This window comes from Rattus norvegicus, chromosome 10 (assembly GCF_021556685.1).
Source record: "Rattus norvegicus strain SHRSP/BbbUtx chromosome 10, alternate assembly SHRSP_T2T, whole genome shotgun sequence".
Taxonomy (NCBI): Eukaryota; Metazoa; Chordata; class Mammalia; order Rodentia; family Muridae; genus Rattus; species Rattus norvegicus.
In genome coordinates this window covers 16,789,639-16,805,954 of record NC_141543.1, presented here as the reverse complement: position 1 = coordinate 16,805,954, position 16,316 = coordinate 16,789,639, and the positions used below count along the sequence as shown (strand labels likewise).

General features: G+C 46.5%; 1 protein-coding gene across 4 annotated transcripts; it reads right to left on the bottom strand.

Moving 5' to 3' along the window:
• Window positions 1-628: 628 nt before the first annotated feature.
• Window positions 629-9,040, bottom strand: Nmral1 (NmrA like redox sensor 1). 4 transcript variants are annotated; one of them, XM_087570132.1, is made up of 6 exons: window positions 8,817-9,020; window positions 6,335-6,442; window positions 5,128-5,366; window positions 3,320-3,569; window positions 2,561-2,751; window positions 649-926 (listed from the first exon to the last, which is right to left on the bottom strand). In XM_087570132.1, the coding sequence occupies exons 3-6, from the start codon at window positions 5,212-5,214 to the stop codon at window positions 747-749; spliced, it is 708 nt and encodes a 235-aa protein (XP_087426258.1). In that variant the 5' UTR covers window positions 5,215-5,366; window positions 6,335-6,442; window positions 8,817-9,020; the 3' UTR covers window positions 649-746.
• Window positions 9,041-16,316: the final 7,276 nt, after the last annotated feature.

Below are 16,316 nucleotides of genomic sequence, written 5' to 3'. Positions count from 1 at the left end.
CGATAGCTGGGACACTGCATAACCTCCACGCTGTTAGAATCCACCTCCCACCCAGAACTCCGAGTTACTACTTACTAATTTCTGTGCTCCATCTTGGCTGCTCTTGACCCAATTGAGCTGCCCTCTGGGCCTTGTTCTCTCAGCCATTCTACAAGGTGGCTCTGCTCCCTCCTGCACACCTCCTAAGGCATGGCTCCCTCCTGCACACCTCCTAAGGCATGGCTCCTCCTCTTCACGGTCCCAAGCCCCAAAACCTAAGTCCCACCCCTCTTCTCCCCAGCTATTGGCTATTGGCATCTTTATTTACCAGTCAGAATTAACTGGGCTCAGGTTCACAGAAGCTCCCGGCTGAGTCCAAATCATGGTGACCAGCACTTAGCATTGGAATACAAGCAGTGTTGGTCCAACCTACTACAATTAGTCTTCTGGCCTCAATTCATAATGAATGTTTAGGTGGCCTCTGCCTTTGGCCCTGCCTGCCTGAGAGTACTTAGGGGTGTCAAAGGCATAGCTGCTGGTCACTGCTCAGGGTTGAGGTGGAATAAGTACTTCGTTGCTCTGGTTCTGTGCTCTCAGGGCCCATTTTCATGCAGCTGCCACTCCAGCTCACTTCCCACAGACAGAGGCCTTTTCTTTTGGGAAACCATCTGAGAGAACAATGGCTTTATTTAGGGGAAAAAACAAACACAGAACTGTACACAAGAAAGGGTGTTGTGCTTCTTGTTCCTCACATGAGTGCTTCAAGATCACAAATGTGCAAAGTCCCCTTTGTGCTGCTCCAGCCACTGGTCCAGTGTCTGGGCTTTAGGGTTGAGTCGCAGGGTCAGATCAATGTTCCGGTCAGGTTTCAGGGCATAGAAACGGAACATGTTGGCCAAGTCTTGAGCCCCCTGGAAACCAAGCTTCTCGTATTCTTCAGGAGTTGTCTGGAAACAGAGAATCCACCATGTCTGTTTTCTCTACAGCCTTCGTGATGCCAGGTAAGACTGGCTCCCTCCAGAATCCCAGAAAGCCAGTGTGGGCTAGGTATCACCCAGTACTATGTTGGCCCTGAAGCCACTAACTCAAGTCCTCACTGAAAGGCCACACGAACTAACTAGAAACCCAGAAGTACAGAAACCAGAGCTCCTCACAGCTACCCGACACCAGTCTAAAGGCTGCTCTTTCAAGGTCATGAGATGAAAGCCTCCAGTGTCTTTCAGAGCCCAAATCAACAGTATCCCTTCCTTGTTCAAAAGCCAAAATTATTCCTATTTTCCTCCCAAACCCAATCTGAACTCTGTGCTCCTCAGACTCTTCATATCCACGGCTCAGTTCCACCTCCTTTTAAGGCCACTCAGCCACCTAGTGGACGTTATTTCCAGGACCCGAGATGGCGTCCTGGAACTCACTTTGTAGACCAGGTGGCACATACACACAAAATTTTAATGGGGTTGGGGATTTAGCTCCAGTGGTAGAGCGCTTGCCTAGGAAGCACAAGGCCCTGGGTTCGGTCCCCAGCTCCGAAAAAAAGAACCAAAAAAAACCAAAACAAAACAGTATACCTGAAGCCTGGACAAGAATGGTGAGGGCTAAAAGGGGACAAAAGGTCTAAGGGCCATACTTGTCTTTCCCAGTGTCTCTAACACCCGTCCTGTAGAGAGGCCTGGCAGACCCTGTGATTTCAGCCCTCCTCAACTTGACTCCTACTGATCCTTCCTGGAAACTCAGTCCCCTTGGTCAAAACTAAGCCAGAACTTTCTCCCTGACATGTAAGTGCCCAGGAACAGTAGGTGTTAATTGGCCATGAACTTAGACTTAAACCTTACTCTGAAGGGTAAGAAGCTCTCGATGAGTGGTTCTCAGCCCTCTTAATGCTGCATCTTTAATTCAGTTCCTTATGTTATGGTGACCCCTCCCCCAACCATAAAATTCTTTTCCTTGCTACTTCAACTGTAACTTTGCTGTTGTGAGTTGTAATGTAAATGTCTGATATATAGAATATCTGATAGGCAACTGTGAAAAGGTCTTTCCACCCTTCCCCAAGGGGTCAAGGGTTAACAATTATTGCTTTAGATAGTCCTTTCCTACCCCCAGAAGACCCCTTTGGGGGCCAGTGAGATGGTTCAGTAAAAGCACCTACTGCCAAGTCTGATGACTTAAGTTTGGTCCCCAGGACCCATAAGGTAGAAGCAGAGAGCTGACTGCAGAAATACTGAGGTGTGTGTGTGTGTGTGTGTGTGTGTGTGTGTGTGTGTGTGTGTGTGTGTGTTTGTGTGTGTGCGCACACACACACACACAAAATAATTGGGGTTAAAAAAACCTAGCCAGGAGAAATGGCACACAACTTATAATCCCAGAACTCAGGAGACAAAAGCAGGTAGATCTCTGAGTTTGAGGCTAGCCTGATCTACATAGTGAGTTCCAGGACAGCCAGGGTTACATAGTAAGACCCTGTCTCGAAAACAAAAGAAAACAAAAAATCCAAAAACCAAACCAGACCAAACCAAACCAACCTTTGGGGAGTTAGGGGGATCCTGCACGGGCTCAGGCACCACAGCTCTGGGAGGGAGGAACCCACCTTGGCGTGAAGCACAGTCTTGCCAGTGTGCTTGCTAAGCAAAGCTGCATATTCCTCTGCGGTGTGCCTGCAGGTACTGAGCCCGACGTTCTGCCCTATGTACTCTTCTGGCTTCTTCAGCAAGCTGAGCACCACGGGGCCCAGGTCACTCACAGACATTCCATCCATGGGGACATCACCCATAGGCAAGTCTATGAGAACAGAGAGGTTTTCCCAGCAGCCAGTTCTCTGGGAATCCACACACATCAGTGTTGGTCTTTGTCTTTGTGTGGCGCCAGTGGCCTGTCATTCCCTGTGTGCAGGACTCCTGAACTCCGTGAAGGTGATATTCATAGAGGGCAGAGTGGCCAGCAGCCCTTCCAGCTCTGGCCTAGTGCATCCTGCATCCTTATGCACCCTGCATGGTGCTTCCACTGTGGCACTGTGGCACTGTGGCAGGACACAAGCTGGCTGAGGTTCCTTTTAAGCTAGGCCAGGGCATCCTGTTCATTTACAAACTGACCAGCAAGCATCATCCACATCCCCCTGGCTTCTTCTTCTAACCCTGGATGGTTTTCTCATTACTCCAAGGGACCAGTGTTAAACCATTTCACAGAATATGAAGTCAAGGTCTACCTAGATGATATGCCTAGTCTCAAGCCTAATGTTAGGGAACGCGGGCTTAGCCCCCGAGTGATCTGAGGACAATCCCACTTTAGGCCACAGCTGATACTCTCTGTGCTGAGAACTGTGTTTCACGCTGTGGGGCAGGGCACTCACCCAGCAAGAAGCTCTTTCCATCTGCAGCCTTCTGGGGCAGGAAATAGGAAAGGAGGTTCTCGAAATAGCAAGGCAGTCGCACGCTGGTCATCGGAACGCCGATGTGTCGGAAGTATTCCTCCACTTCCCCCTTGCCATCAAAGTGTCCTGCAGCCAGCCTCCCAGCCGTCAGCTTCTTGATGTTTTCCAGGCCACTGTACACTACATAATGGAGGCCCAAGCGTTTGGCTAGATCGGCTAGAAGCTTGCCCTGGTAAGCAGGAAAGACCACAAGGGTAAGAGGAAGGTCATGAGTCTCTGATCCTCCTCCTCTACCCCAAGGAAGCCCTCTGCTCTAGAATAACGCTCATGTACAGCAGCACTACACTAAGCCTGCAAACTCCGGGATCACCCTTAAGCTCATGGGTTTTCTTCAGCTATAGCTCAGTATGCGCACTAGGGAAAAGTGACCGAAGAGGTGAAGCCAGGAAGATCAGGAGTTCAAGGCTAACCTCAGCTACATGAAACAGCAGGTCTGCCTTGGGAAGGGCACAAAAGCCCTACAAACTATAAACTGTAACTCCAGTTCCAGGGGATCCGATGCCCTTTTCAGGCCTCTGTGGATACCATATGGAAGTGGTACACAGACATAAATGCAGGCAACACACCTGTGGTGATTCTAATGAGGACAGCCCCATAGGCCCAAATATTTGAACACTTGGTCCCACTGGTGGAACTGTTTGAGAAGTAGGAGGTGTACTTTTGTTGGAGAAGGTGTGGCACTGGAAATGAGCTTTGAAGTTTCAAAAGCCCAAACCATTATTTATGTATACTTCTCCAATGCCATACCTGCCCGGCTGCTGCCATGCTTCCAGCCATGATGATCATGGACTCCGACCCTCTGGAACCATGAGCCCTGATAAACATTTAAAAAAAAAAAAAAAAAGATGGCTCAGAGGTTAAGAGTACTGTCTGCTCTTCCAGAGGTCCTGAGTTCAATTCCCAGCAACCACATGGTGGCTCACAACCATCTATAATCAGGTCTGGTGCCCTCTTCTGGCCTGCAGGTGTACATGCAGGCAGAAAGCTGTATGATGTATACATAATAAATAAATAAATGTAAAAAAAAAAGGTATTCTGAAGTTTAGAATACAAATTATAAAAAAAAAATAGGTTGCCTTGGATACGGTTTCCCTTTATAACAACAGAAAAATACCATAAACATGAAGTAAAAATAAATAGTAATTATCATCATCATCATCATGCTAGGCATATGCCTATAGTCCTAGCATTCAAGATCACAAGTTCTAGGCCCACTCGGGCTATATAGCAAAACCTGGCCTTACCCCTCCCTACCAGAATAAAACAGGAAGCAGCCATGAGAATGTGGAAGCAGATATTGGTGTGACACAGCCATACTTAGTCACACCTAGCACCACAGAACATTGAAGAAGCATTCCTCCTCAAGCTCTACAAAGGACCGTGATCTTCAGCTTTTAAAACTGTGAGAACTGTGGTTTTGAATACCCGGAGTATAGTTATCACGGCCCTAGGGAGCTCACAAGAGTTTCCCAGGATTAAGGAGACGAATCTGTTTCAACCAGATCTTTGTCCCAAGTGCTGTGGTATGCATGTAGTTTGTCCCCACGAGGGTTCACTAGCTAGGGAGAGGGTGTGTCCTCCATCAATTTACAGAACAGTAAGGAAAAGAGCAGGGCCTGCAATGCTCCGCCCTCCCTGGCAGATCAGAGCTGCCTTCTGGATCAACTGGGGACCAGAGGCCTTGTCTGAGGCACAGTGTACCAAGCCCTGCCCTCCTCACACTTTACCTGCTGCACTTCTTGGTCCTGGCTGCAATTCTCCCAGTAATTGGTCACAATGAAGGTGGCATAAGCTCCAGTCAGGGCCAGCTCCATGCTAGCTGCATCGTCCTGGTCTCCTCGCACTACCTCGGCACCCTGCCGCTTCAGCTCTTTCGCTGCTTTCTGCTCAGGGTTCCTTGTTACCACTCGAACCCTGAATGTCCCATCTTCCAGCAGTGTACGTGCCACCGAGCCACCTTGCGCACCTGTGAAGAGTCAAAACGTCTCTCAGCGGCCAGAGTCCAAGTGAAAGAACAGTGTCGAAGGGATTACTCCACCAAAGCAAACCTGCCCAAGAAACACGGGTGTCTCCTTAAACTGTCTAGGTTTTCTACATTTTGGGGGAGGTTGGTTGGTTTTGTTTTAAGACAGAATCTCGCTGTGTGCCCTGGCTAACCTGAAACTCAAATGTATCCCAGGCTGCAGACAGTTGTGAGCTGCCTTACATGGGTGCTGGGAATTGAAGTCAGGCCTTCTGTAAGCAGCTCTTTACTTTAAAATGCATAATCGGGGCTGGAGAGATGGCTCAGCGGTTAAGAGCACTGACTATTCTTTCAGAGGTCCTGAGTTCAAATCCCAGCAAACAAATGGTGGCTCACACCCATCTGTAATGGGGTCTGACGGCCTCTTTTGGTGTGTCTGAAGACAGAGACAGTGTACTCATATAAATAAAAATTTAAAAAAAAACTTTTTAAAAAATATGTATAATTCAAGGTCTGCTGGTATGTATACTCCAGTGGTAGTGTTTGCATAGAATGCATGAGACCCTAAATTCAATCCCAAGCATTACACACACACACACACACACACACACACACACACACACCCCAAAGGAGTAAAATGTATAATAAAATGCTTTTAATATAATCACTAAATTGTGATTATTTTTATTTAGTTCTGCCACCTTGTGTCCTAATCCCCAAAGAAACTTCATCTCCATTAAGAGTCATTCTCTGGGCTGGAGAGATGGCTCAGTGGTTAAGAGCACCGACTGCTCTTCCCAAGGTCCTGAGTTCAAATCCCAGCAACCACATGGTGGCTCACAACCATCTGAAACGAGTCTGATGCCCTCTTCTGGTGTGTCTGAAGATAGCGACAGTGTAATCATAATATATAATAAATAAATAAAATATTAAAAAAAAAAAAGAGTCATTCTTTAAGGGATGGCACACACCTTTAATCCCAGCACTTGAGGAGCAAAGGGAGGTGGATCTCTGTGAGTCTGAGGTCAGCCTGGTCTACAGAGCCAGTTCCAGGACATCCAGGGCTACACAGAGAAACCCTGTGTCAAAAAAAAATTTTTTTTTAAATAAATCTTTTACAAAATATAAAGGATACAGATACACATGTGCTACTAGCTAGAAATGTAGATGTGGGCCAATGAGATGGCTCAGCAGGCAAGAGTGCTTGCAGCCAAGTGTAACACCTGGACCTTCACGTGTGCACTCACAGAGCACACATCTGTTTTAAAATAAGTAGATTAATCTTGAACTGACAGAAGCTAGTCACCAAAGGCCACAAATGTGATTCCATCTGCATGAAAGTCAACAGGGTAAACCCCAGGTAAATTAGTGGCTGACAGGTTACTGGAAGGGAAATGGGTGAATGCTTTTTTTTTTGTTTATTTGAGGCAGGATTTCTCTGTGTAGCCCTGGCTGTCCTGGAACTCCCTCTGTAGACCAGGCTAGCTTCAAACTCACAGACCTCTGCCTGCCCCTGCCTCTTGAGTGCTGGGATTAAAGGCATGTGTCACCACGGCCCAGCAGTTTTATTTATTTTTATTATGTATCAGGGTTTTGCTTGCATGTATCTGCACCGTGTGTGCAGTACCTGAGGAGGCCAGAAGAGGGTTGTTTGATCCCCTAGAATTGACATTACAGATAGTTGTGAACAACCAGGTGGGGTTCCTGGGAACCAAACCCCCGTCCTCTACCTGAGTTAACAGGTGCGCTTCCTCTGAGCCATCTCTCCAGCCTCGTTTTATATCAGTCCCCCCCCCCCCCGGGGGGGCTGGGGACCGAACCCAGGGCCTTGCGCTTGCTAGGCGAGTGCTTTACCATTGAGCTAAATCCCCAACCCCTTATATCATTTTCTAATCAGGCAGTGGCCAGCGTATCTGCCATATCAGCTACTCCAGAGGCTGATGGGGAAAGGCAGTTTGGACCTCAGGAGTTTAAAGCCAGCCTGCTGGGATGATACAATCAGGAAAGTTAAAATGGGCTGGGTATGGGGGCCCATGCCTCTAATCCCAGCACTTAGGAAACAGAAGTAGGTGGATCTCTGCAAGTTCAAAGCCAGTTTGGGCTACATGGTGAGTTCTGGACTAACCAGAGCCACAAAGTGGGACTGTGACTCAAAACACCAAAAGCAAAAGCAAAATTCTTGTTTTCACCTGTACTATCGGGGTGGGGGTGGGAGTGGGACACAGACGAGTGGTACAGCGCCTGCCCTGTGAGGCCTTGGGTTCCATCTCCAGCACCACAAACACTTAAAGCCCCAACAGTGAACCACAGACAAAACTGAGGTGAGAAAGCAGGGTCTGAAGTTGCAGGCTAGGAATCACGGAGTGGCTGTGGGTAAAGGCCCAAGCCTAACACTTGAGTGCCATCTCTGGGACCCACGTGGTGGAAGGAGAGAAGCAATTTTTTCCTCCCTTTCACCCCCACAAATGCTGGATGGCAGTGTGCACACCCACAACATAAATAAAATTTAATAACATATTGTAATAAGTTCCAGGCTGTCTGGGCTACCCTAATGAGGTTCTGTCCTGAATAATAACAACAACAACAACAACAACAACAACAACAACAACAATAATAATAATAATAATAATAATAATAAAAGTAATAATACACATGACCCTTCTCAAAATAAAAATAATGGGGCTGGGAAGATGGCTTTGCAGTTCAGGCTGTTCTTACAGAGGACCAAGATTTGATTCCCTGTACTCATACATCAGCTGATAATCGTATCTCTAATTCCAGGGGTTCCAATATCCTCTCCTAGCCTGGTCAGGCACTGCACACACGTGGTGCATAGCCATACATGCTCGCAAAGCACCCACACACAAAATAAGGAATAACCTCACTACCACCTCAGCCCAGAAGTTCAGCACGCAATTCAGAGAGAGGTACGGACCTTGTCCAGTATTTAGGAAGCCCTAGGTTTAATCATCAGCCACTGGAAAAGTAAACAAAGAAAAAAATCCTTATATATTAGAAAGGAAATTAGGTAATTAGGTGTGGAGGTTGGTGGAAGCGAAGTCACGCGGCTATTTGAAAACATGTTTACATTTATTCTGGTAGGAAACCAAGGAAACTTGTCATCTAGGGGAGGAGAGGTAGAAAATTCAATATCGGTATTCTGTGCAAAACGATGCACACACGTGTGTGCACACATATGGAAGTCATCTGTAGATCATCTGGCCTTGAACTTTGAGAAAGCCTCTTGCTTCTGCTTTGGGAGTCCTCGGATCAAAGACGTGCGACCCCACGTTTGCTCATATATATTGAATTGAACATACTCAAAAATAAATCTGCTTTCATCTTTTACCTCCCCCAGTCACCCACATGTGTGAGAACCACAGCCGTTCTTCCTACGAAACAAGGGTCCGGAGGCCTCGGCTCTGCAGATCTTCCTAGGCCTGGCTAGCTCACCTGTGGCTCCAAAAACCACCACCAGTTTCTTATCAGCCATGGGGTCCAGAGCCCAAAGAGCACGATCCCAAGAGGTCTGGGGTGGCAGAGTTGGCGAAGAGCAGGATCTCCACCCCGAGACGTCCGGTCCCTGAACACGTTCCGAGATCCTGTCAGGCAACACCTAGTGCCAAGTCCCTAGATCACAACTCGGGGGACAAAAGCTAGGACTAGGGTCCGAGAATGGGATTTGGCGGGATCCACAGGCCTCAGCAGAGTCCACTAAAAGGGGGGAGGGTGCAGTTTTGTGCAAGCCGCCAGCCCCTACTGGAGCCTCCTCTACCCTAACAGAGTCCCTTCCGGCCTCGCCGTGTGTGCCTGACACTTGACAGGCTTCCACAGTGGTGTCTGCGGTCCTGGTCCTGACCTTGCTCTTGCTCACACAACCTGCCCTCCCCCGCGCCCGATGGCTTGATGGTTCCTCCCTTCACGCTCGGGCTGCTTCTGGGTTAAAGCCTCCGGGTGAGCGCACTGGCCTAAGTGTGCAAGTACGGTTTTTCTGCCCGAGTGCATGTGGCGTGTGTCTGGCGTGAGGGCGGGAGATGGGGTTTCTGCTAGATAGAATACCTGTCTTAAGCCTTCCTAGTGCTGAGATTAGAGGTATGAACTACCATGCTTGGCTGATTATCTCTACATTATGTAAAACATTAATCTACACTTATAAAACGCTTTTTGGTGGTGGTGGTGGTGGTGGTGGTGGTCGTCGTCGTCGTCGTCGTCGTCGTCATCATCATCATCATCATCATCATCATCATCGACGATGTCTCACATTGTAGTCATCTGGCCTGGAGGTTGGTATGTAGACCAGGCTCTGCCTTTCCAGTGTTGGCGCCACACCTGGCTTGATTACTACTTTAATAAATACATGAGATCCATCTTCATTTGTGCATATTGGCTGTCATTTAATGTTCCCTAACCTTCTGAAGCTATCTGTGGGACTCCTCTGTATGTCCGACTAACTTTTTTTTTTTTTCTTTTCTTTTTCTCGGAGCTGGGGACCGAACCCAGGGCCTTGCGCTTGCTAGGCAAGCGCTCTACCACTGAGCTAAATCCCCAACCGACTAACTTTGTAGGAACTGTATTTCTTTTTCTTGTTTGAGATGGGTGTGTGTGTGTGTGTGTGTGTGTGTGTGTGTGTGTGTGTGTGTGTGTGTGTGTCCGTCCCTGGCTGTTCTGGAACTCACTCTGTAGAACCAGGCTGGCTTCAAACAGAGCTCCACCTGCCTCTGCCTCCCAAATGCTGGGATTAAAGGCGTGTGTCACCACCACCCTGCTCTTTTTTTTTTTTTTTTTTGTTAAGACAACTGAGATTTAGGTTCAACTCACACTTGGATGTGCCTTACCAGTTATCTGAAAAGTTATTGCTAAGTGAGACACACCATCCATTTTCCAGTCTTTAACTTGTCTCAAGTCAAACGCCTCCTCAGGATCTTCTCCAGAGCGTGCACTTTGTTACTTGGTTGCTAACAGCTCTGGAAAAAGTGCCTTTGATTAGACAGGCAAATGACTGTTGATGATTTCGTTAGTTAACCAATGGGCTGTGAATACAGCAGCTCCAGTAAAAGCCAAAAAATCCGCCATTGTTTTCCTTTAAAGCTAGCATTTGAGATACCTCAGGGGATTGTTTTTGTAGTGTCTATTTTTTAATTTATTTTTTATTACTTTTAGTTTTGTGTGTATGTGCATGTGGCGGGGTGGGGAGGTATACATATGAGTTTATTTTGCCTGCAGGGGCCAGAAATGTGAGGAGTTACAGATGTCCCTAAGCCACCGAATGTGGATGCTATGACTCAAACTCAGTCCACTGGAAGAACGTTTTTGTTTGTTCGTTTGTTTGTTTTGTTTGTTCGTTTCGGGACAGAGTCTCTTGTATATAGTCCTGGCTGTCCTGAAATTCACTAGGTGGACCAGGCTGGTTTTGAACTCACAGAGATCCACCTACTTTTTGACATCTGATGTAGTTTGTTTTTTGAGACAAGGTCTTATTATGTGGCCCAGCTGGTCTCAAATTTGGGAGTCTCCTGCCTCTGCTTCCAGAATACTGGATTATAAGTATGTATCACTATGCCTAGATGATTATGCTATGTGAGACATTGACCTGGACTTTTAAAAAAATGCTTGTGTTTATTGTTTAATAAATCCTTATTTAGGGCTGGAAAGATGGTTCAGTGGTTAAGAGCATTGACTGCTCTTCCAGAGGTCCTGAGTTCAATTCCCAGTAACCACATGGTGGCTCACAACCATCTGTAATGGGATCTGATGCCCTCTTCTGGTGTGTCTGAAGAAAGCTACAGTGTACTCATGTACATAAAATAAATGAATATTTAAAAAATAAATAAACTCACATATACACTTGTGTTTACATTTATAAATGCATGTCATTTATGATTTTTTCTTTTAATAGCATATATTGATTATCTGTAACCATGGGTTTCAGTATGACATTTTTATGCAGGTATAAAGTTCTTTTTACCACATTCACTCCCCATTAGCTTTTGTTGTTCTTCTACTCCCACTGACGCCTTCCTCTCCAGCCAGCCTTCCTGCTCTTTTCATACTTGTTTCCTTAAAATACTTAAGTGAATGAAAAAATAAATTATAGGAAATATTTTATCATCTTTCTAACGATATGTGAATATGCGTGTGAGTATGTGCATGTGGCTACAGATGTGTGTGGAGGATAAAAGAGGGTGTTTGGTCCCCTGAACTGAGTTACATTGGCTGTGAGATGCGCCATGTGGGTGCTGGGGACTGAGCTGCCATCCTCTGGAAGAGCAGCAAGTACTCTTAACCTCTGAGACATCTCTCTAGCCCTCCACAGCCCCCTTGTTTTTCATAATGATTTCATCAGTGTTGCTTACAGGAGCTTGGGCTAAGGGGAGAGGTCATGTACAGGAACGTGGGTATCCATTTATGAATTTGTTTTGTGTATATCTCGTCACCTCTGCCACCCTATGATATTACGCTTCTGTGCCTATGGGGCAAATCCATATCTTACTGGGGTATGGGGCAGGCGTTGAGCAATTGTAGAGCACCGTAAACATCTGGGAAAATCACTACTTAGTGGTAAGTTCTTCAGGTTCCTATCGTGAACTGAACACTCCTTCGGTTTCATTTTCATGCACATAAGCAGAACCTTTGGGGAACTGGGGCAATCTAATTCCCTAATTAGCCGCTGTTGGACTTTGTCTTGTTGCCTTAAGTAAAAGAACTGTCAGTCAAACAGCCACCTGGAGAAAATTAATGATCGTAATGACGGCTTTAGCTGCTGAAGGCACAGCTTCAGTAAGAGCCGTTTGAAAATCTGTCATACCAACTTACTGCTTATCAACAGCCCCAGTGAACCCTAAATAATCTTGCAACTGTTTCCATGTAGGCAAGAGGGGGAACAGGGCTCCTTGCGAGCTAACAAAATTATGAGCATGAGGTGCTAAGAAGCGAGGTTCTGATTGGTCCAAGCACAAGTCTCAGTATTTCTCATTGGTGCTTAAGAGGCAAGACTGTGATTGGACAAGCAAATAGCTGAGGTTTCTCCAAAGCAAATGGTTATGTCTGGTTTCAGGTCCCAATACCCTTGTCAGGCTATGTAAGGTCAGCTCGTGGGTTTGCCATGAGACTTGTCACTACAAGCCTCGGCTGGTATAGCTGCCATAGTTCTACCCGGGAGCTGCCTTACTGGATGGTTTTTGGTTTTGTGTTGTTTCTGTTCTTCCCATTTTTCAATAGAGTTGTCCGAGTTAAGATGGAGGAAACAGCGGAGAGAGCAGTGAAGGTGGTGGGTTGTTGGAGAACCCTGCTCTTAAGGTCACAGTCCGCCATGTCTGGTTAGCTGTCTGAGTTCCGTGTAAAATGGAGGACTTCCTTTCTCAGAGGGGCTTCCCTTTTTCTGCCTAACCTTACTCGGAGAGTGTCTCTGGGCACAGATGCCTGACTTTATCTGGGATGTAGAACTCTCTGCACTCTCTGGATGTCTCGGCACACAAGTTCTGCTCTGGCTTCCTACCTAAATGATAATTAGGTCCTGTGTTACGACCAATCAAGCATTCCCGCCCATATGATTATTAGGTACTATGTTTAGGACCAATCAGCCCTTTCCACCAATACTCCTAAGAGCCCTTATATACCCTACTCCTGTAACAATAAAATAGAGCTGTTTCCGAAAGTCCTCCCGTCATACTCACAGCCGTCTGAACCCTGCTTTCTGCTCTTACTCCTCTGCCTTCATGGGCTGGTGGCCAATGATCCCTGAGAAGAGAGACCCACAGTAGGTAACTCGAGGCAGCTGAGTGGTTGTTAGCACCACTGGTAAATGGGTCAAGGCAGCCAACTATTTGACGTTAGAAAAAGAAATTGAACGATGGGGGCGGGGCCTGCAAAAAAAGAAAGGAAGGAAGGAAGGAAGAAATTGAACACTGGAGGACGCGTAGGAAGGACAGTGGACCCAGACAAACAAGAAAAAGCTAAGAGCGGAGACTGAAGGAACCAGAGAAGAAAGACTGCAAGGCCCTCGTCAAAGAACTGCCAAGTCTTCAGGATCTCAGGGTCTGAGACTCTGAACCCATACTATAATCAACCTTGTCTCTTGGCACCAATCTTCATCTTTCCGCTAGGCCACAAGGAAAAGTGCTCCGCTTTTAGCCTAGGTGGACATCATTGTAAGGTCATCTCGAGTTCACTGAGACTTGTGAAATCAAAAGGTCCAATACAAACTGAGCCAGCCTTGGATGGTGCTGTGCCTTCAAGAGCCCAGATGACCATCTGTGATCATCAATTTGCTTTCTTAAGGTGTCTGTAGGGTATTCCAAAAGTCTGGTAGGCAGCAAGAAAGAGTCTAAGGCAGCTGCCAAATGGGGCATCACACTGGACCACCCTGAACTCTGTCTCAGTCAGGGTTTCTATTCCTGCACAAACATCATGACCAAGAAGCAAGCTGGGGAGGAAAGGGTTTATCCAGCTTACACCTCCACATTGCTGTTCATCACCAAAGGAAGTCAGGACTGGAACTCAAGCAGGTCAGGAAGCAGGAGCTGATGCAGAGGCCATGGAGGGATGTTACTCACTGACTTCCTTGCCCTGGCTTGCTCAGCTTGCTCTCTTATAGAACCCAGGACCACCAGCCCAGGGACAGCACCACCCACCATGGGCTGGGTCCTCTCCCCTTGAACACTAGTTGAGAAAATGGCTTACAGGGGACACCAGACTGGCTCTACCTTGTTCAAAAGCCCTACTGACCTGGCCTTTGATTCCAGCACTTGGCAGACGCAGGTGGATGTCGGAGTTAGAGGCCAGCCTGGTCTACAGAGCTTCAGGACAGCCAGGGCTACATATTGAGATCTTGTCCGGAAAAACAAAACAAAATAAATCCATAGGGGCAGATCCAGCAATAAATAAATTAGAGAAGAAAAGAGGTGGTGCCCTGGTTTTTGGAAACTTTCACCATCAAAAGCTCTGATAATATAGCACAGTGGTAGAGTTCTTGTCTTAACATGCTGGAGATCCTGGATTGAATCCCTAGTAGTGAGTCCTATCTCTGTAATACTACTACTACTACTACTACTACTACTACTACTAATAATAATAATAATAATAATAATAATAATAATAATAATAATGACAGAAAAGAAGGCTCTGAGGAGAGCTTGCATTCACCACTAACTTAGCATCAATAAAATCCAACACCCTGGTCCTGCTCAGGGAGAAACTGCCTTCATTCTTTGGTTATCAATTAGGTTATCTAGATTTCTTCTAGAACGTCTTGGTTCTTTGTGAATAACACTGAGTAGGAAAGGATTCTGAAAATTTGGTTAACACTGCTAGAATGGAAATCTTCCTAGCTTGTAGGTGCATTATATACCTGAATAATAGAGAGATAGAAAGAGAACATTGTGGGGCTGGGGAGACATAACTCTGCAAAAGTAAGGGGCTTTTCTATGCTCTCCTTGCTGTGAGTAAAAACCCAGAGACCTTCATATTTATGGTAAAGGTGAGGCGCTAAGCTGGGCAGATTCTAAGCTATTCTAACCAAGTGTGCTGGCTTACTTCCCAGCCATGTGGTCCTTTCCTGCCATCTCAGGCCGCTCTGGCTCACTCCTGTCCTGATTCAACTCCCTCATTCTCTCCTGAGACTCTTCTCCCTCTCTCTGGGCTCAGAGGTTCCCCCTTCTCCTCTCCTGCCCGGCCATAGGCTGTTCGGCTCTTTATTTAACCAATCAGGAGGTGATGGAGGATAACATTTCACAAAATACTGAGTCCTACCAAAGTCTAGACTGCAACTGGATCTCTGAGTACAGGAGTCAGACTAAGAATATACAGTGCATAGAAACTTCTCCGGCATAACTCACTGAGAGAGCTCGTTCAAAATCTAGAATTCCATCCCAGCACGAAGCCAAACCAAAACTTTAATAGTTAAAAAAGTAAGTAGTTTTCTCCAAAGTTTTATTCTGCTTGGCAATCACTGAATAATTGAGTTACATGTCTCCCACACCATTACTATGAAAATCTATAAACATACAGAAAGGCTTAAGGAACTGTACAGTAAGAACCCATGTGTGTACTACCTGCATTCCGCAGTCCTCAACACTCTGCAATCCTCTTTCCTGCAGTGCTTGGCTGCCCATCCTTCTGCTCATCTCCCTTGTCTAAGAGTTTATACAATTTTGTTTATAAGATGTATTTTTGCTATTTTTGATCATGTCCACATGTGTGTTGAGGTATGTGCACATGAAGCAGATGCCCTCAAAGACCAGAGGACTTAAATCCCCCTACAACTGGAGTTACACGTGGTTGTGAATGTCATGAGGTAGGTCCTGAGAATCCACTCCAATCCTCTGCAAGAGCAGTGCCAGATCTCCAGGGCTGAGCCACCTCTCCAGCCCCATCTTACTTTTTTTTTCTTTTTGTTTATTTGAAACAAACTTTCTCTGGCTGTCCTAGGACTCAGACATTGCCTGCTCTGCTTCCTGAGTGCTGGGATGTAAGGCTTGGACCATCATGGCCGGACTCCATCTTACTTTTTAGAAGTCATTTGTTTTCGTGTGTGTGTGTGTGTGTGTGTGTGTGTGTGTGTGTGTGTGTGTGCGTACATATGGGTGTCACATGCTCTCATCTTAAGAAGCAGAAGCAATCCACTTGGCGGGGGCACAGTGGCACAGGCTTACTCATTAGCCTGGTTCTTGAAAATTAGGCTAACATGATTGGCCAGGAAGTCCTAGAGAGTCACCTGTCCTTGCTAACACTATGATACAAGTATGCCAGGTCCAGCTTTAAAAAATATTTTTTGGGGCTTGAGAAATGGCTCAATTCAATGGTTAAGGGCACTGACTGCTCTTCCAGAGGCCCTGAGTTCAATTCCTAGCCAACACATGGTGCCTCACAACCATCTGTAATGGGATCTGATGCCCTCTTCTGGTGTATCTGAAGACGGCTACAGTGTACTCACATACATAAAATAATTAAGTCTTT

Bases quoted from the DNA above. Each gene is read 5' to 3' on its own strand.
- Nmral1 (XM_087570132.1), bottom strand. From the start codon at position 5,214: ATGGAGCTGGCCCTGACTGGAGCTTATGCCACCTTCATTGTGACCAAT. The intron at 3,570-5,127 runs GTAAAGTGTGAG...CCTGCTTACCAG, and splicing joins AGGACCAAGAAGTGCAGCAG to GGCAAGCTTCTAGCCGATCT. The intron at 927-2,560 runs GTGGGTTCCTCC...CTCTGTTTCCAG, and splicing joins AGACTGTGCTTCACGCCAAG to ACAACTCCTGAAGAATACGA.